Source organism: Antechinus flavipes, chromosome 3 (assembly GCF_016432865.1).
Source record: "Antechinus flavipes isolate AdamAnt ecotype Samford, QLD, Australia chromosome 3, AdamAnt_v2, whole genome shotgun sequence".
In the NCBI taxonomy this organism is placed as follows: domain Eukaryota; kingdom Metazoa; phylum Chordata; class Mammalia; order Dasyuromorphia; family Dasyuridae; genus Antechinus; species Antechinus flavipes.
Window position 1 is genome coordinate 561,446,403 of NC_067400.1, and position 20,435 is coordinate 561,466,837.

At 35.8% G+C, this 20,435-nt stretch overlaps 1 protein-coding gene across 1 annotated transcript in view; it reads left to right on the forward strand.

Annotated features, from left to right (window-relative positions):
* The window catches only part of LOC127555407 (protein argonaute-4), a 67,719-nt gene extending 66,272 nt beyond the window's left edge, over positions 1 to 1,447 (forward strand). The window contains exon 18 of the mRNA XM_051987671.1: positions 933 to 1,447. Within this exon, the coding sequence (XP_051843631.1) occupies positions 933 to 1,005 (73 nt within the window). The 3' untranslated portion in view covers positions 1,006 to 1,447. The remainder of the gene's footprint in view (positions 1 to 932) is intronic.
* The last annotated feature ends 18,988 nt before the right edge of the window (positions 1,448 to 20,435 follow it).

A 20,435-nucleotide genomic window follows, 5' to 3' on the forward strand; every position in this document is an offset into this window, starting at 1 on the left:
ATACAGCTAAAGCTGGTGACTTGTAGACTTTCAATGTTCCCAAAATGGTCTGATCCAGGGCAAAATCTGATCAGTGTCCCCTGAGCTCCACAAGTTCTTGACCTGGGTTTATATCTGAGCAACATTAAATTGTTGCTGGACTCAGCTACTGCTAGTCATCTGGAAAGCTCTCTTGGTTTAGTAATGAAATTAGCCTTCTCTTTGGTCTGAGATTTTTGCCTTGTTTATCCCTTTGCCAGTTAGAAATTGTAACTGAGATCCCTCCCTCCATTCTTTAGTGGGTATTCAAGCCTCTGATTATTTCCTACCCTAGAATGCTGCTGCTTGTTACAGGTACCTTCTTTAGCCCACATGGATTTGTGACCCAGAAATGAGTATTGCCACTCAATTAGTACCTGTTTTTTACACCTTGCATGAGGTCAAGTTTATATCTTGCAAGACCCAGTTATGGGTCTGGGGCCTCATCTTGCCCTAAAGCAGTCCTTGAGTACTGAAATATTCTGTGCGGTATACTTCTGGCTATATCCCATTCCCAGTATCTGTAGGATTCTCTGTCTCTCCATGCTGACCTGGGCTAGAAAAGTGGCTCACTATGATTTCTTTTTTGGATATTTCAGTCAGAATTTGGTCTGGTACATTTTCTAGATCTGTTTGAAGGCATTTTGTGGGGAGTTTACTGTTCTTCCTTTTACGCCATCTTGTCTCTGCTTGTGCTTTCATGCACTCACTTTTGCATTGAAGTCACCAAGTATTCAGTTGTATGATGCTTTAATTTAAAGGATTTTATTGATTTTTAAATAGAACCATTCTAAAATAGCTATTAGCACCTAAGTTATAGTTGTCTTTATCAGTCTTTTTATAAATGTTCATTATAAATATTGTAATAAGAGATAACCAAATGTCCTTTAAAATAATTTTTCTTTATGCCTTAGGAGATCATCATTATCATCATCATCATCATCATCATCATCATCATCATCATCATCACTACCTCACCTCCTTTAAGGATCATTCGATCCATATTTATACCTAGTCAAGATTCTGTTGCTGTAATACAATGATCCAAGACTACTCTGAAGGACTTATGATGAAAAATGCTGTCCATACCCAGAGAAGGAACTGATTGTATCCGAATACAGATTAGAGCATACTTTGTTTTAGCTTTATTTATTTCTCTTACGGCTTTTTGGGAGAGGTTTTTTTTTTTTTTTTTTTGGTAGAGGAAAGCAGGCTGTAGATCTGTTTTCTTTTGCAATATGACTTTAATGGGAGTGTTTTGTATAATTTCACACGTGCCTTCTGGAAGGAAGGAAGAAGGAGGAAGGGAGAGAATCTGGAACTTAAAAAGTTTGAAAAAGAAATATAAAAAAATTCTTTTGTATGTACCTGCAGAAATTAAATAAATAAATAAATATGTGTATACACACACACACACACACACACACACACACACACATATATTATATATATATATAATATATATATATATAAACAAAAAATATAAATACTCTGAATCTATCAGGTGAGACATGACTAAATGGATGTTCTAGAATTGTTGGTTGAATAAATTGACAGTTAAAAACAAAAACAAAAACAAAATTCTCTCACTGTTAACTCTCAAACTTCTGAATGTTGCCCTTCCTTTCTCAATGAGTTCAGTGTCTTGCTCAGTCTTTCTCTTTTCCCTAACATCTGCTTTCATACTAGGGACTTCAATATACATGTCAAAATTTTTGCAAACATGCTAACTTAGCAATTTATCAACTTACCTCCTACATTCTACATGACCTAAAGATGGCCATAACCTTGGTTGTACTATCACCTACAAATGTTTCACATCTGAGTTCATAAGTGTTGAAATTCCTTAATAACCGCTTGTCAAAAGATAGCCTGTATCTTACAACTTCTAACCATTTTCTTCATTCTCATCATGACTCACCTTCACCTCTTAATTCTTTCCTAAACTATCACTCCCACATTATCTTCTCTTTCTACATTCTCTTCTCTTGCTTAACTCGATCCCTTGGTGAACCACATCTACATTGCCCTCTTCTCTCATATTCCTTGCCCCTTTATCCTATCAAAGATCTTGCCCTTCCAAACCCTAGCCTTGAATTACTCCCACTATCTACTGGATTTGCTCCTATTCATGACCTGATGAATGATCTGGGACCTCACTATGGCATAATAATCCTTTTATACCTCTTCGTCCATTCATTATTCCACTCATTAAAAGTGACTCTGCCAAATCTTATCATCCTTCCTCAAACCTTTTTTTGGCTCCCCTTCTTCATCCTCTTAGCTAAGAACCTTGCCTAATATTTCACTGGGAAAAAAATGAAGTCCTCTCCCTTCTTTCTCATTTCAATCACTCAGATCTTTCACTTTCATTTCACAGCCCTTCCTATAAAGGGAAAAGTCTACCTGAAGAGGTGATTCCTATTCCAACCTGTCTTCTCCAGCAGATTACTCAATTATCAGTACCACTCATTAATTTTCCATTGCTTCCACTCTACTGGTGTTTCTCTACTACTTACAAACATGCCCATGTCTACCTCATCCTCCAAAAAACCCTCACTTGATCCATTCATCTCCACTAATTATCAACCTACATTTCTTCTCCCTTTCCTAACTAAACTCCTTGAGAAAGCAAAAGGCTGTTTGTGATAATACCTGCACTTCCTTCCCTTCTTCTCTTTTTTAACTTTTTCAGTCTGGGTTGCAACCTCATCATTGAACTGAAACTTCTCTCTCCAAAGTTACTAATTATCTCTGAATTGCTAAATCCAGTGGCCTTTTCTCAGTCCTCATCTTTTTTGACCTCTCTAGACTGATACTGCTAATCAGCCTTCCCCTTGCTGCTTTTTTCCCTCAATTTTTCATGACATTACTTTTTCTTGGTGAGGGAATTGAGAGGATTGAAACAACTAATGATTAAGTGTGAGTCACATTGACTTTCCCTCCTCCGCCCCCCCCCCCCTTTGACTCAGTTCTGGAGCTAGCTCAGTTCCTTTTCTATTGGGAGGTCCAGTCTTGTGAGAAAATGTTATTCAATTGTGAGAAAATCTTATTGCATTGTTTGAAACTATCCTTGTGTGAGTAGGAAACTGGATACCTCCACCTGCTATTTAGAGACCCTTAACTAAGGATCTAGGTTATGCTGACTAGATTCAAAGATTGATGCAAGGAGTTTTCTCACAATTGTCCTTCTCAAGCAATCCATATATCTAATCTGGGTCCCATACTGACCAATCATTTGTTGTTTCCATGTTCATAGGCACTTGGAAATAAGATACCTCTTTTTCTTAATTCATTTGTACTTGTTAGCTCTCTCCCTCCCAACTTGGAAAGTGTCTTATCTTTCTTCCAATTAGAAATCAAATTACCTAATGTATTTTTTTTTAATTCATTGGTCATATGTAATTACTTTTTAAAATGTTTGGCAGTTTTTCTCCTTCTGTGTTTGAGGTTCAACCCTAAATTGAGAAAGGGGGCCAGATATCAGTTTATTAGGCAATTGGCATGCATTTCTTAATAAATCAAAATGCTCAGAAACTCAAATCTTTGCTAACCTCAAGAATTTTATCTTTTACCCACCACACTTATTCTCCTTCCACCTGCTTCTCACTCTCCTTTCCTGGGTCTACTTCCAGGTCATCCCCACTAAACATAAAGGTCCCCCAAGGCTCTGTCCTAATCCCTCTTCTTTCTTCTCTTTATATTATTTCACTTATTAATTTCAGCTTCTCCCATGGATTCAAATATCATCACTATACATATAATTTTCAGGATTATTTATCCAGCCCTATTAAGTCTCCTGACTTCGTCTCAAATCTCTGACACATTGAACTGAATGCACTATAGACTTAAACTCAACATTCTAAAACTAAACTCACTATCTTTCCCCCAAAATTATTTCCTATTCTTAACTTTCCCATGCTTGGCAAGGATGCCAGCATCCTCCCAGACACTTGGTTTTCATCCTTACTCCTTACTCTCACCTCCCATATCCAATCAGTGATCCAATCCTGTTGTATCTAGCTTTTTAACATCTCTTTTATATGCCCTTTTCTGAATTTTCACACTGCAACCACAATGGCAAAAGCCCTCATCATCCTAAACCTGGTTTATTGCAGTAGCCTGATTGCTTTCCCTGCATATAGTTTCTCACCATTTTAATCCATCCTCTACTTTACCTATCATCTTCCTAAAATATATCACCATATCACCACTTATTCAGTAAATCTCAGTGGCTCCCTGTTAGCTTCAGTATCAAATGCAAAACATTATTTAGCTTTTAAAGTCCTTTATAATCTGGCACTTTCCTAACTTTTCTGTCTTCCTATACTGTACACCTTTCTGTATAATAATCTCTATAATCAAATGACATAGACTTCCTTTGTATGTATTTTTGTTTTGCCTTTCTTTGTATCTTCAGTGCATAATAGGCACTTAATAAATGTTCTTTGGCTTCCTGACTAGAGCACTATCACTGAATGACTTAAAAATCTAGACCTTATCAGTTGCTTTTTCCTCACTCAAGACATTCCATCACCAACTCTATGCATTTTAACTGGTTGTCTCCCATGCCTGGAATTCTCTCCCTCTTCACCACCACTTGGCTTTTCTGACTTCTTCAAGTTTCAGCTAAAATCTTACCTGCTCCAGGAAGCCTTTCCAGATCCTTTTAAATACTAGTGCTTTCCTTTTGTGGATTATCTCCAATTTATGTTACAAGTACAAAACTGTTTGCGTGTTATCTTTCTCATTAGACTGAACTTTTTGACAGCCAAGATTATTTTTGCCTTTCATTGTATCTGTAGTGCTTAGTGCAGTGCCAGGCATGCAAGGGCTTAATAAATGCTCAGTGACTGATTTGAGATAAACAGCTATTTAACATAATAGCTATTGTCTTTACCTCCCACAAGAATATAATAGTGATATTAGATAATTGATTTATATTTTAAGTATTTATGAGTGCACACTTAAGATTATTTTGTGTTTTAAATGTAGTAAATATTCTTTAGCCTACTTTCTCAGAGGCAGAATGGTATATCTTTCCCTCATCATTCTTGACACACTTGATCCATCTGTGTTCCTCCCACTCCCATTCTCAGAAGTCATGACCACTGACCCAGTTCCACTTAACCACCCTCCTATGAAATGAATGCTTTTACTAAGACTTATTTCAGTCCTACGGTACAAAAAGAAGCCCCCAACACTTTAAGGACATGTTCTTCTCTATACCACTTCAGTGGTTCAGTCACTGGATGTGGAGTCAACTCAAAATTTAGCTTAGATCCTATATAGCATTGATCCCACTAGATTCACATCCAGAGTTATCATCTCTGCTGGATGAGTCCTTGTCTCAGGAGCCACCGGGCTGGGTTCCTGAATTTCAATCCCAAAAGTGATTTCTTATCCCTGAATGATGCTGCATGACCTCTGAAAACCAGACCATTGAACACCAAGATGCCAGAATATTCTCCAGATCTTTTAAAACTCACATGGTCATAGATGTACCAGTCTCCATCATCTAAAAGAGATCAAGCACCAAGGCCACTTTTACAGGGCTATATGGCTTCAGAGAGAAAAAAAAAGTTCCATTGCCTCTGCCCTTATTCTATTGTCTCTCACCAAATTCCGTGAGGAATTCCATGCTTCCAAGAGAAGGTAGTTGAAATTGAGAGACCTTTTTGAATCCCTTTGCAACCAAAGAGCCTTCTCTTAAACACATGATTAATTTCTAGTCATGTGAAAAAATGCTCTAAATCACTATTGATCAGAAAAATTGAAATTAAGACAACTCTGAGACCCCACTACACACCTTTCAGTTTGGCTAAGATGATAGGAAGAAATAATGATAAATGTTGGAGGAAATGTGAGAAAACTAATACATTACTGGTGGAGTTGTGAACTGATCCAACAATTCTGGAGAGCAATTTGGAACTATCCCCAAAGGGCTATCAAACTACATACCATTTAATCCAGCAGTGTCTCTACTGAGCCTGTATCCCAAAAGGGAAAAGGACCCAAATGTGCAAAAATGTTTGTGGCAGCCCTTTTTGTAGTGGCCAGAAACTTGAAACTGAGTGAATGCCCATCAGTTGGAGAATGAATAAGTTATGATCTATGAATGTTATTGAATATTATTGTTCTATAAGCAATGATGACCAGGCTGATTTCAGAAAGGCTTGGAGAAACTTACATGAACTAAAGCTAAGTGAAGTGAATAGAATTAGGAGAACATTGTACATGGCAACAGCAAGATTATATGAAAATCAGTTCTGATGGATGTGGCTTTTTTCAATAATGAGGTGATTCAGGCCAATTTCAATGGTCTCATGATGGAGAGAGCCATCTGCATCCAGAAAAGAGGACTGTGGGAACTGAGTATGGATCACAACATAATATTTTCACTTTGTTGTTATTTGTTTACATTTTGTTTTCTTTCTCATTTTTTCCCTTTTTGATCTGATTTTTCTTGTGCAGCATGATTATTATGAAAATGTGTACAGAATTGCACATGTTTAACATATATTGGATTACTCACTGCATAGGGGAGGGGATGGGAAGAAGGGAGGGATAAAAAAAATGGGACTAAAAGTTTTGCAAGGGTAACTATTGAAAACTATCTTTGCATATATTTTGAAAATAAAAATCTTTTATTATTTATTTTTAATTTTATTATTATTTTTTTTAAGTAACATGGAAACCATTTTACAGAATGTGCATGATGTTACACATTCTCTTGAAAGTACTTTTCTTATACATCAATATAATTCCTCCAAAAGCAAGCTTTTTTTGTGTGGGAGAGTTTGCATTAACTGGGTAAACATGGGTTCTATACAAACTCCAAGTCCCAGATATATGAGCATGTCTTTCATAGTGGGAGATAAATAGCAATAAATATAAATATAAGTAGCAATAATATATCTGAATATTCAATACATTGAATACACAAACATATAGTTTTATGTATGTCTATATCTATCTATATATGTATACCTGTTTTTGAAAGGACTCTTAATCCCTCTGGAATAATAGAGACAAACCATACTTTAATTTTGTGAAATTTTCCCCTAAAATTCTACTCTAGGTTGGGGACATAATGAGTCAGAGCATGTAAGAAAAGCTTGAATTTCTTTTTAAGGGACAGTTGAATCCAAGCTCTGTGTGAGTCGAGAGCTGGAGTTTCATTTATAGGAAGAGAAAAGAAACACCAGTAACAAATACATTTTAGAATTTAGTCAGGAATCAAAAACAAACTCACTGGCTAATAATTTTCTTTGAGATTCCCTTTTTTTCCCTTTCTTAACTATCAGGACACTCATCTATCTCCATTTACTTCCTTATATTTTTTCAATTAACAAAAAAATCAATTTTCTCTCCCAATTCTTCTCCCTTTCCTTCCCCTCCCCAATGGAAAAAAATACAAAATCCCTTTATAACAAATATACTAGTTAAGGAAAACAAAATTTTAATTGGTCTTATTCAAATATTCATACATTTATACATACATGTGTATGTGTGTGCCTGAACCTAGCTACACTACTTTGGGACTTCTCTGACTGACATACACCATGTCCCCACCTTATATATTTTCTTATCCTCTTCTATTCCAACAATTTTTCAGTTTTTGTGTATTGAATTCTCTTATTAGATTGTAAACTCCTTGAAATCAGAGACTATCATTCTTTTTATGCATTTTGTATTTGTATTCCCAGTGCTCATCATAGTACCTGACATACTATTGGTACATAATAAATGCTTATTGATTAATCAACATGTAAATGTATATGTATATAACATTCTGCACCCAAGTTCATCACTACTCTGTCAAGAGGTAGGTAATACTTGGTTAATCATAATTAGATGGTTAAAGAATCATGGTTAATTTTATGATGATAAGTGCTCTTAAGTCTTTTAAAGTTTGTATAAATTACCTGGTTCTGCTCACTTCACTTTATATCAACTCATCCATGTCATAATCATACCTTTCATCATTTCTTATGGCATAATTCCTCAATTGACACTCCATTAGTTTTCATTCCTTTGCCACCACAAAAAAAATTACATGTGAATAATTTTCCTTTTTTAAAAAATTTTTTGGGTTATAGATCTGGGAAGGTATATTGCTGAGTTAAAAGCTACAAACAGTTTAGTATCTTCTGAGGTTTACTTTTCCAAGTTGCTTTCTATAATGACTGGACCAGTTCAATAGCTCAACTAAGACTTCATCAATATGCCTATTTTCCCACAGCAACCTCCCACACATTTTTCATATTCCATTTTTGTTTTAATTAGCATTTCTCTAAATATTAGTGCTACGTAGCTTGTTTTTTTTTTTTTTTGTTTAGCTATCTATAGCTTGGATTTCTTCTGAAAAACTTTCTATTCATATCTTTTTACCAATTATCAGTTGAAGAATGGCTCTTATTCTTATATATTTGAATTAACATATGTTTGAGTTAAAATGAAACTCATAATATAGAAATCTATCTTACCCTGCAGGAAAATAGGAGCAGAATGAATATGGGAAGGGGAGAAGGTAATAAAAGAGAGGGCATATTGGGGGAGGGAGTGGTCAATACCAAAACACTTTTGAGGAGAGACAGGGTGAGAGAGAATAAATGGGGGGAAATACAATTAGCAATAGCAATTGTAAAAAGAATTTTGAAGCAGGTTTACCTGATAAGGCCTCATTTCTCAAACACAGAGTCAAATTTATAAGAAAAAAAAAAGAATCCAATTGAGAAATGATCAAAAGATATATTCTCTGCCAAAGGGCTATAAATTCATGCATATCCTTTGACCTAACACCATCACCACTAGGCATGAATACTAAATTTTTTTTAGAAAGGGAAAGTTACTTTTATGTACAAAAATCATTAATGGCAGCTTTCAGGGCAAAAAAAAAGTGGAAATTGAGGGGATACCCATCAATTGAATGGCTCAATAAACTGGTATGTGTTTGTGATGGAATTTTATTGTTCTATGGGAAATGATGAGCAGGATGTTCTCAGGAAAAAAAAACAACAACTGGAAAGTCCTCCATGAACTCAAGCAAGTGAAACATACTGTGAAAATAACAGCAACGTTCTGGAATGACCAGTTGTAAATTACTTTACCATTCTCAGTAGTACAATCATTCATGATAATTTTGAAGGAGTTGTGATAAAAAAAAAATCCTCTTCATACCCAGAAAAGGAACTGAATGTATCCAAATACAGATTGAAGCATTCTCTCTCTTTTTTTAACTTAATTTTTCTTGAGGGTTTTTATTTTCATTGAGGTGGGGGATTCTATCTTTTCTTTCACAACTTGACTTTTATGGAAATGTTTTGCATAACTTCACATGTGGTCTCTTAATTGTGGGTGTGGATAAGAGAGAGAATCGAGAACTCAAAAATATTTTTTATTAAAGCTTTTTATTTACAAAACATATGCATGGTAACTTTTCAACACTGACCCTTGCAAAATGTTGTCTTCCCAATTTCTCCCTTCTTCCCCTTCCCTAAATGGCAGGTAATCCAATATATGTTAAATATGTTAAAATACATGTTAAATCCAATATATATATATTTATACAGTCATCTTGCTGCACAAGAAAAATCAAATCAAGAAGGAAAAAAACTGAGAAAAAACAAAATGCAAGCAAACAACAACAGGCACTCAAAAATTTTAAAAACAAATGTAAAACAATTGTTTTGAATGTAATGGGAAAATATTAAATAAATAAAATTTGATTTAATTTTTAAAAAATGAAACTCATATCAAAAAAACTTGCTGCAAAGATTTTTCTGTAGTTCCTCCTTCCCTTCTAATTTAACAATATTATTTTGCTTAGATAAAAACTTTTCAATTTTATGTAACCAAAATTGCACATTTTACTTTCCATGGTCTACTATAATCTTTTTTTTTGTCAGAAACTGTTCTATACATTGTTATGAAAGATAATTTTTCTTGCTCCTCAAATGTGTTTAGGATGTTACTTTTTTATGGTTAAGTGCATATCCATTTGGAACTTATTTTGATATATAATTTGAAATAGTTGTATATATCTAGTTTCTACCAGATTATTTTTTCAGTTTTCTCAGATTTTTTTTTAATAGTGAGACCCATCCCAGCACTTGAGGTTTTCAGGTTTAGAAGACTAAACTAGACTACTAACTAAACATTAGACTACTAGGATTATTTGTTTCTGCTCAGGTAGCCCCAGGGAAGGATGATGAAGGTATATTGGATTTCTTCCCAGGCAAAAGCAAACTTTTCTGAGTAGTTTCAGTCACATGAATACAGAAAAAAATATTGACAAAGTTAATAGCCCCAGACTATTCATGGCTAAATGCTACCAGATCCTTTTCACATACACCTGTTATGTTAGAGCAAAGTATATCTTTCTTATTAAATGTTCAATAACCTTAAAGTGGCTCATTTCATCCCAAACTTGAACTAAAAGGATGCTAATGTTATCATGCCTACATTATTTGGTAGTGTAGGCAGAATAGGATGAGATGAATGAGATGAGAATTGAGTGCAAAAAGAGCACTGCAAACAAGGAAAGTGGTATGATAATTCGGTGGGATACTGACTGGTTCTGTGTTGCAGAAGTCTTCCTTGTTGTGGATGGGAAAAGTATTAGCTTGGTGGGTGCAAGAGGAGGCTGCTCAAGAGGGGAAAAAAGCCACCAAGACCAGCTTTTCTTGGATATTGTTTGCTGTACTTGAGTTCTTTCTTTCTGACAGCTTGCAGTATTTTTTTTCTTTGAGCTGGGAACTCTGGATTTTGGCTATGATGTTCCTGGGAGTTCTCATTTATAGGTTTCTTTCCAGAGGTAACTGGTGGATTCTTCCCATTTCTACTTTGTCCTCTGGCTCTAAAAGATCTGAACACTTTTCTTTTGAAACATAATGTCAAAACTCAATTTTTGGTTGTGGATTTCAAATAATTGAATGACTCAAATTATCTCTTTGATCTGTTTTTAGGTCAGTTCTTTTTTTTTTTTATATGACATATCTTACCTTACAAGTAGCTCCATACACCTTAGAGAAGTAACTCAGGTCCCCTTCAATTGATGGTCTTCTTTTCTCTGAGATAGGTCAAAGAACTCTTTCCCAGAAAGGACTTGGCAGATCAAGTAGTGCTAATACTGGGAGGTAGCTTGCTCTCTAATAGCATGTGGTTAGTGAAACTGGTTGCTATATAACTATGATAGGTATATATTTACCTGACAAAAAGGGGATCTTCTAGTTACTTTAGTGGTAATTTCAAGTCGCAGAATAAGAAGGAGAAAAAGCTCTCATTTGACCACTGTGGTAGAAGAGGGCAATCCTTCCACAGAGACCTCTAAAGGAGCAAAGATTTTTTTTATCATTCTTCTGAAATGGCTCTTAGAGAAGGGGAGATTTTAGAAGGTAGGCCAAGGATTACTGAATGAATGGCAATACAAGGCAGGCCTTGGTATCAACTTTAAACCCAACATGGATAGCAATCAGTTGCTTATGATCGTAGGTATTTTACTTTAGATGACCATAATATAATATGCAGAATTGTTGGTTGGACCAGAAATGTCCATGCAGTGATCTTGATGCTCTTGGAGCTGCTTCTGCTCTGCATTGCCACCTCCCAACAAAAGAAATATGGAAGACTATTGGAGATACTGTCTTCTGCATTGTGGCTCTGATGTTCTTGGTGTTGCTCTGATTCATCATCATTACCTTGCATTAGGAGACCTACCATGCCCAAGGTGTGACATCAATCAAATGGACCAGATTCTGAGACTTTGGGGTAGAGGGGAAGAAAAGGCTTAGGATTTCTGGCTTTTGTGGCTTGTATTTTTATTTATTTATTTTCTGTTCTCCTTTTCCTTTAGCACTGCCCGTATTAGTACTATCCAATGAAAGACTTGAAATTTGATCTTACTGAAGTAGAAAAGAGCTAGGATTATTGGATCGTGTTCTCAGGCACATTTTCATTTTGTTCTGTTTTTGTTTTCTCTCTTACTGCCCATGCTAGAATTTTCCAATAAAAGACAGAATTTCCAAAAAGGACAGGGGAAGGAAAAGCCTAGAATTTCTACATTTTTGTTTAGTTTTATTTACTTCTGCTTTTTACTTTTCTCCACTTTTCTCCTGCTTTAGTATTACTGATGACGCAAGGACTGTCCAGTAAAGGCCCTATAAACATTTAAATAGTGAAAAGTCCTCTACAAGATTCTTGGGACCTTGCCATCAAGGGATGGTATGTGTGATAGGACAAGCATTTCCATTACTTGACTTCTTTCTTCTCATCCACAACATGGGAAGATTTTACCAGAAAATGAACAAAGCTTTTTCAGAGGCCTGATCAGCCTCAGCTTTCCTTATATAGTTTACTGGTGGTCAAAGGATATATTAAGTCCTAATTGTATGTAATCTGGATCTCTCATACTTGATGGATTCCAAGTCACCATAACTTGATGACATACTGACCAGATATATTTCTAGATAAAGGAGGCTACATCCAAAGAAACTAAGTGTTCCTATATTCTTGTCTTCTGATCTTTCTGTGATGGAGTAAAATACACCACCTTTGTTAAATGTTCTATAACTTGTGAATGCCTTATTTTGTCCTAACATGAAAACTGAACTAAAAAAATACTGACTTTTTTAGCCATGCCTTCAATGATTAAGCATAAAAAAGATTATCGAATCTTTCATTTGTGCTGATTTGCTTGATAATGTCATCAGCTCCCATGGTTTCAGCTACCATCTTTATACAAATGATCCCCAGATCTGTGTATCTAGCCTTAACTTCTTTCCTAAGAAAGACCTGCATTAACAACTGGGATTTTGACATATTGAATTGGATGAAATGGATCTCAAATATATCTCCTTCAGACATGTCCAAAACAGAAGCCATTATCTTTTCCTTAAACTCCTTCTCTCTTTCCAACATTCCTATTACTGTTGAGGGTACCACGATCCTTCCACTGTCTCGCAGGCTCACAACATTAGTGTCATCTTCAACTTCTCACTCACTCTACATATCCAGTTTGTACTCAAATCTTGTTTTTTCTAGCATCATAACATCTCTTATACATATCACATCTCCATTTGTCTGTTTGCTCTTGATTGTCTCTTCAGATTTCTTCATTTCCTTGGATAAACCTCTTTTCTGAGGATTAGTCTCCTGATTACTGATTACCTAGCCCAGACAATCATTTTTTAAAATAAATTTGTAATTATTTTTTTCATTTATCAAGTATTTCAATTTCTATTTTTCTCTCACTCTTTCCTCACTACCTCCTACCACTGGAAAAGAAAAAAGTAAAACAAAATCTTTGCAGCAAATATGCTTTGACAAAGAAAACAAATTTCCACATTGGCTATATCCCAAAATATGAGGTCTATTCTGCAAATTGAGTCCATCATCTCTCTTCATCACCAGTTGTCTAGAATTATGGTTGACCATCACATTCATTAGAGTTCTTATTTTACAATGTCATTATTAAAATATAAATTGTTCTTCTGGTTCTGCTCATTTCAGTTGGCATTTGTTCATGCAAGTCTTTCCAGGTTTCTTTGAAATCATCCCCTTGATCATTTCTAAGCACCATAACATTTCATTACATTCACATACCCTAACTTCTTAACTCATTCCTGAATTGTTGACCTCCTCTTAGCTTCCAGGGTTTTTTTGCTATAATGCCTTTGTGCATATAGAAACCTTTTCTCTTTCTTTATTCTCTTTGGGGTGTGAGCTTAGGGGATTAATTTGCATTTCAGCAATTATTAATGATTTGAAGCATTTTTCCATATGATTATAGAGAACTTGGACTTCTTCCGTTAAGAATTGCCTCTTCTTATCCTTTGGCCATTTATTAATTGGAGAGCAAACCATAATTTTTATTAAAGCTTTTTATTTTTCAAAACATATGCATGAATAATTCTTCCACATTAATCCTTGCAAAATTTTGTATCCCAGTTTTCCCCCTTTTCCATCACTCCTTCCCCTAGATGTCAAATAGTTCAATATATGTTAAACATGGTAGAAATATATGTTAAATCCAATATACACATACATATTTATACAATTACCTTGCTACATAAGAAAAATCAAATCAAACAGGAAAAAACATGAGAAAGAAAATAAAATGCAAACAAACCACAACAAAAAAGAGTGAAAACACTATGTTGTGAACCACACTCAGTTCCCACAGTTCTCTCTCTGGGTGTTGATGGCTCTCTTCATCACAAGATCAGTGGAACTGGTCTGAATCATCTCATTGTTGAAAAGAACTACATCCATCAGAATTGATCATCGTATAATCTTGCTGTTGCTGTGTACAATGATCTCCTGGTTCTACTCATTTAACTTAGCACGAATTCATGTAAGTCTCTCCAGGCATCTCTGAAATCATCCTGCTAATCGTTTTTAATAAAACAATAATATTCCATAACATTCATATACCATAACTTATGAAGCCATTCTCCAACTGATGGGCATCCACTTAGTTTATAGTTTCTTGCCACTACAAAAAGGACTGCCACAAACATTTTTGCACATGTGGGTCCTTTTCCCTCTTTTAATATCTCTTTGGAATATAAGCCCAGTAGAAACACTGCTGGATCAAAGGGTATGCACAATTTTATAAGTCGTTGGGTGCAATTCCAAATTGCTCTCCAAAATGGTTAGATCCGTTCACAATTCCACCAACAATGTATTAGACCATAATTTCTTAAGAAGCTCCAGCCACAAATTGGAACTTGCATCATTTTTTAGCCTTTCCTTCCCCCTCTCTTCACAGACTGAAGGGGAGATGAGATCTTTCCTTCTCACCCTTTAGCAACATTTTTGTATTTTCTTTCCCCCCATAAAACAACCAGATGGAGAGAAGCACTAAATAGAGTGGATAAAGTACTGAGTCTTGAGTCAGGAAGACTTGAGTTCAAATTCTATCTCAAATTCTTAGCTATGTGATCCAGGGTAAGTAACTTAACTCTTTCAGTCTCAATTTCCCCCTTGGTAAAATGGGGATATTGATAGCAATTACCTCTTAGGACCTTTGTAAGGATCAAATGAAATAACATGCACAGCACTTTGCAAACCTTAAAACACGATAGAAATGCCAGCAATTATTATTACAATGTAAATTTCTTAAGGATAAGATTGTTGTGTTTGTATGTGTATTCCCAGTGCTTAACAGTGCTTGATACATAGCAAACACTTAATAAATGCTCTTAGTAACTAGAGAGCTTCTTTGTCATATGTGTGTATCTATATGCATGTATATATACATATATGTAGACATAGCATGTGTCTATATATGAATAAATGCACATATAGGCATATATATGTGCACACACACACACTTACTGATGGAGGAAAATTGAAACGCTGATGCATTGTTGGGTGGAATTGTGAAATAATCCAACCATTCTGTAGAGCAATTTGGAACTATGCCCAAAGAGCTATAAACCATGTGATCCAAAAATACCACTAGTAGGTCTATATCTCGAAGAGAACATTAAAAAGTGGGAAAGAACCCACATGTAAAAAATATTACTCTCTTTTTGTGGTGGAAACTGAGAGGATATCCATCAATTGGGGGAGGCTGAACAAATTGTGGTATATAAATATAATAGAATATTATTGTTCTATTTTTAAAAAGGCAAATTTCAGAAAAATCTGGAAAGACTTACATGAACTGATGCTGACTGAAATGAGCAGAATTATTAGGAGAACATTGTACATAGAACTATGGAGTCTGAATGCAGATCAAAACATACTATTTTCCCCAGTTTTTTAATTAAAGCTTTTTATTTTCAAAATATATGCATGGATAATTTTTCAACATTAACCCTTACAAAGCCTTGTATTCCAATTCCCTCTTCCTCCCCCTCCCTCCCCTAGAAGGCAAATAATCCAATATAAAAACATACTATTTTCACTTTTTTTTGTTTGTTTTTTTCTTTCTCATGATTTTTCCCTTCTGATTCTTCTTTCCAACATGATTAATGTGGGAAAATGTTTAATATGAGAGTACATTTGTAACTTTTATCAGATTGTTTGTCATCTTGGGGAGGGAGAAAAAAATTGGAACCCAAAATCTTATAGAAGTGGACACTGAAAACTAAAATAATAATAATAATAATTCTAGTCTATAACTCTCAGAGATTAGAGGAGGGGAATCTAGTCTTGTCAAGGCAGGAATAGCACTCTTCCTTGCAAAAAAAAAAAAAAAGTGGGCAAAATTCCAGAAATATCTATCAATACCTCTCACAAACTACATTTAGATAACCCATGTGTAAATACATATTCTACATTGATACACACAGGAACATATATTCCTTAAATCTAGATGACATCACTGCAGTGAGAAAAGTACTAGAGGAATATAAAGAGAGACTGATGATAATGTTGGATTAGCTAAAGGAACTGTCAATAAGTTTCTGTTCTCCAGAGCTTCTGTCAAATGTATGGTGTTGGAGTTCAAATGTGGGGTCCCTGTTCCGGCACCAAAATGTGGTGAGCTTTTTCTTCTCAAAACGCAGCCAGGTGATAAAAGTTCAGATCTTTTATTATCTCCAATATAGCCCGGTTAGCTTAGAGGTCTATCTCTCTGCTTGGTTCCAAGAGCTCCCTCCGAATGTCGCCAAATCCAAAGGTCTGGTCCTTCAGCCTCTGCCTCTGCTTTCTTCTGCCTCCAACCAGCACAGAGATGGAATGAATCTCTTGTTTCCTTCACTTGGGGCTCGGCTAGCTTTCTGGTGAGTCTTTCAGACCAGCTTGGTCTCAGTGGGGGTGTGCAGGAGCCCAGCCACCTACCACAGTGGTGTGAGATGAAGATGAATCTGGTTGTCCACTGAACTCTCGACTTGTAGCTTCTTCCTCTGAAAACTCTTCTTCTGCCACCAGCCAGCCAAGTGGAAAATATTCTGCCTTGCCTCGGAGAGAGGGCTTCTGGCGTAATTCTGCTGAAATCTCGACTTGTAGCTTCTTCATTCTGAAGAACTTCTTTGACTGGCCCATTGAAGCTCTATTTATGCTCCTTCAAGAGAGGGATTGTGGGTTTTCTCCCATAGTGCTCTCTGGCCCAAAGAGCTTCAAGGGAGGTGTGAACTCATAAAGTTACAAAGTTTACTTTGTGAAACTCCCATTCTTGTGAACTCCAATGAGTAAAGGTGTGAACACAAGCCTTGTATTAATTAGTTCTACTTAGTACCTTGTTTCAGGTTCTGCCCAAAACATCTTCTTGTAAGATTAGATCAACTCTAATTAGTTAGCAGTTTGTAAGGATTCCAACAGTATGGGTCATGTCATATCTCAGTAATGGGACTATTATCCTCTCCCCAGGAAAGACAGAAGGATTTTTTAATAGTCCACAATCATCCAACCTAAGGATTTTTCTAGGATTTGGTATCACAAATTAATAAAGACCTATGCTGCTAAATCACTAAATCAATGAATGATCTCATTGTGGAAATGTTATAGAAGAGAACTATGTGCATAAGGCTAAGAAAATTTTTTCTTTCTTCCTGAATGCTCTGAAGTCATTCAAAGATTGTTGGATGACCAATGTGGGAAGCTTTCACAGATTCAACCTCTACCAGAGTTGGCCTATGCAAATCTGAGAAAGTCTTTTAAGTTGCCTATCTATCCCAACCTAGAGGAATAGTTCTGTAGCAAGAGGATAAGGGAAACCAGAAATGAATTGCATTCATTAGCAGAGAATTTGTTGACCATGATATTACTATCCCATATACAACCTGGAGATCTTGGCTTTAGTGCAATGTATCATTGAATAGATCAAAATTTATGTGTATGAGCTAAATTTGGACTAAAAACAATAGAATAACACTTTCACTGGTACCAAGTTAGATACTCTTTCTAGAACTGGACTATAGCACTAGCTGAGTATGAGATCAGACTACACTTACACTTAAGGAAGACTAATGTGGACATAGATGCTCTCCCTTGAAGATCATCAAATACAAAAACATATCTAAGGAAGTAGTGAAAGCTATAGGTGATTCCCAAGGAGTTAGATCTAAATCACATGGAAGTACAGCCAAAATTTTTGGACTTTTGCCAGACAGCATTTCAGTACTACTTGGAAACTTTGTTTCAGCTGTCCCTGGATGACAGAGTAAGTGAGAGCAAATGGTTGGTGAAAGTCTGTGAAAAAAGATATGACAAAAAAAAAAAAAAACAACAACAAAAGAAGGAAAGCGAAAGGACTAAAGTTCCCTTACCCAAAAGGTACTTCCTAAATAGGACAAGACAGAGTCTGGAGCTGTACAGTGGCATTCTTGTTTCAAACATGGTACCAGAAATTAGAAATGTTATATTCAGAACATGTGCTGTGATAACATAGGGCATGTGGGTCAAGAAGGAACCAGAGAAATAATTTTTAAAAGTTATTGACCCAAGATGGCAGCAGAAGTCACGAAGAAGTATGAGATCTGCGTCTGATATGTTGGAACAAAAGCACTGCCAGCTTATGCTTCACATTTAGGGAATGTGAGTCCTAGCAAACCTTTAGAATTTGTTTGCCTTGACTTTTTATTTTTCATTTTTTAAGGGAGAAGGGAGAAAGAAGAAGCATTTATAGAGTACTTACTATGTGGCAGGCTCTGTGCTAAGTGCTTTACAGATATCTAATTTTATTCTTACAATAACTCTATAAGTAGGTACTGTAATTATTCCATTTTATAGAAAACAAGTAGAGGTTACATACCTAGTATGTGTCTGAAGCTGGACTTGAACTTAAGGGTTTCCTGACTCCAGTTATCCATTGCACCACTTTGCTATAATAAGAAAGTAAGCCCTATCTTAGGGGTATTCTAGAGACTTCCATGAACTAAAAGAGTTTGAGAAATATCACAAACCTAGCATAGAAACATAGGAAGAAACTCCCAATGTCTATACATTTTCTGATGCACATGCTTTTTCTGATTCTCTCTCTCTCTCTCTCTCTCTCTCTCTCTCTCTCTCTCTGTCTGTCTATTTTCCATCCATCTTTCTCTTCCTTTTTCCCCCCTCTTTGTCCCCCTCTTCACTCCCTCCCTCCCTCTCCCTTCTTTCTTCCCTCCCTCCTTCTCCCTCTCTCTCTGTTTGTCTCTGTTGAAGAACAGTAAGAGTACCATCATCAACAAGTTCATATTTTTTCTATTTTTATTCAAGCTTTTAATTTTTTTAAACATATGCATGGATAATTTTTCAACACTGACCCTTGCAAAACCTTGTGTTCCAAATTTTTCTTCCCCCAACCCTCTCCCCTAGATGACAAGTAATCCAATATATGTTAAATATGTTAACATATATGTTAAATTCAAAATATGTATACATATTTATATAATTACCTGCTGCACAAGAAAAAAATCAAATCAAAAAGGAAAACAAAATAAAAAAACAAAATGCAAGCAAACACAAGTTCACTAAATAAAAGCATTAAGAGGTGAAACTAGGTTCTAACCAATCTAGGCCTTCCAGCATTATACTATTATAAATTCTTAGGACCTCAAGCAGTATGAAGAAGCAGAGACAGAAGTGACACTCAGGATCTTCAGTGCAGCAGGACTCAGAATCTCTTTATATGGCTCTCTCCCCCATTTAGTCATCACCAAGAAAAGAACTAAAAAGATTGCCATGGGAGATAAAACCAAGGCTAAGGATAAACCACAAAGGAGATCAGCAAGATTATCTACTAAGCCTATCCCATCTGAAGCCAGAACCCCAAAAGATGACTGCAAAGAAGGGAGAAAATTAGGCAGGGGGAGCAGTTGATGGATGTAAAAATGGGGAATAACACTTTGGAGAGTGGAGATGGCAAAATAGATCAGGCACATACAGCAAGGAGTGATCTGGTCTCTCGTCATCTCAGGAGCAGACCGAGGTATCATCTCCTCAGGGTTCTAAGATATGAAGATTGAGCCTCCTTTCTTCTCTAAATATCATTGATTCAAGTCCCCACTGATTGTCTCATTGGTAAGGAGCCAAAAACTAAGGCTTCAGTTACTTTTAACCTTTTAATATCATTACCTTTTACTGAAAGATATTTATTTCCAAGACATAACCAGAAAAACATATATTTTCCCTCATATTTCCAGGCCATCAAGTATACTCACCTTAGTTTATTTTCTTCATAGCACTGATTTCATGTAGATAACATCGAAAAGCAGGACCCAGCTAGCTAATCCTCTTCTAAATTTCTGCTGGATTAGAAATCCAAAGGTCCTGCTAAAGATTATTCTTAGCACTTCTGAACTGCATTCTAGATGCAGGACTAGGCTCCTACTTCTCCCATTTCTGGATCTCTGGCTTACATAGTTTTAGGACTTTGAAACTCCAAGGTCAGAGACTTTATTCTCTTCAACAGAGGAATCTGAAAGACCCTACAGAAGGGAATAAGCAAAGATCCTAGAATGAAGCCAAAAGGCCTTTTTCAA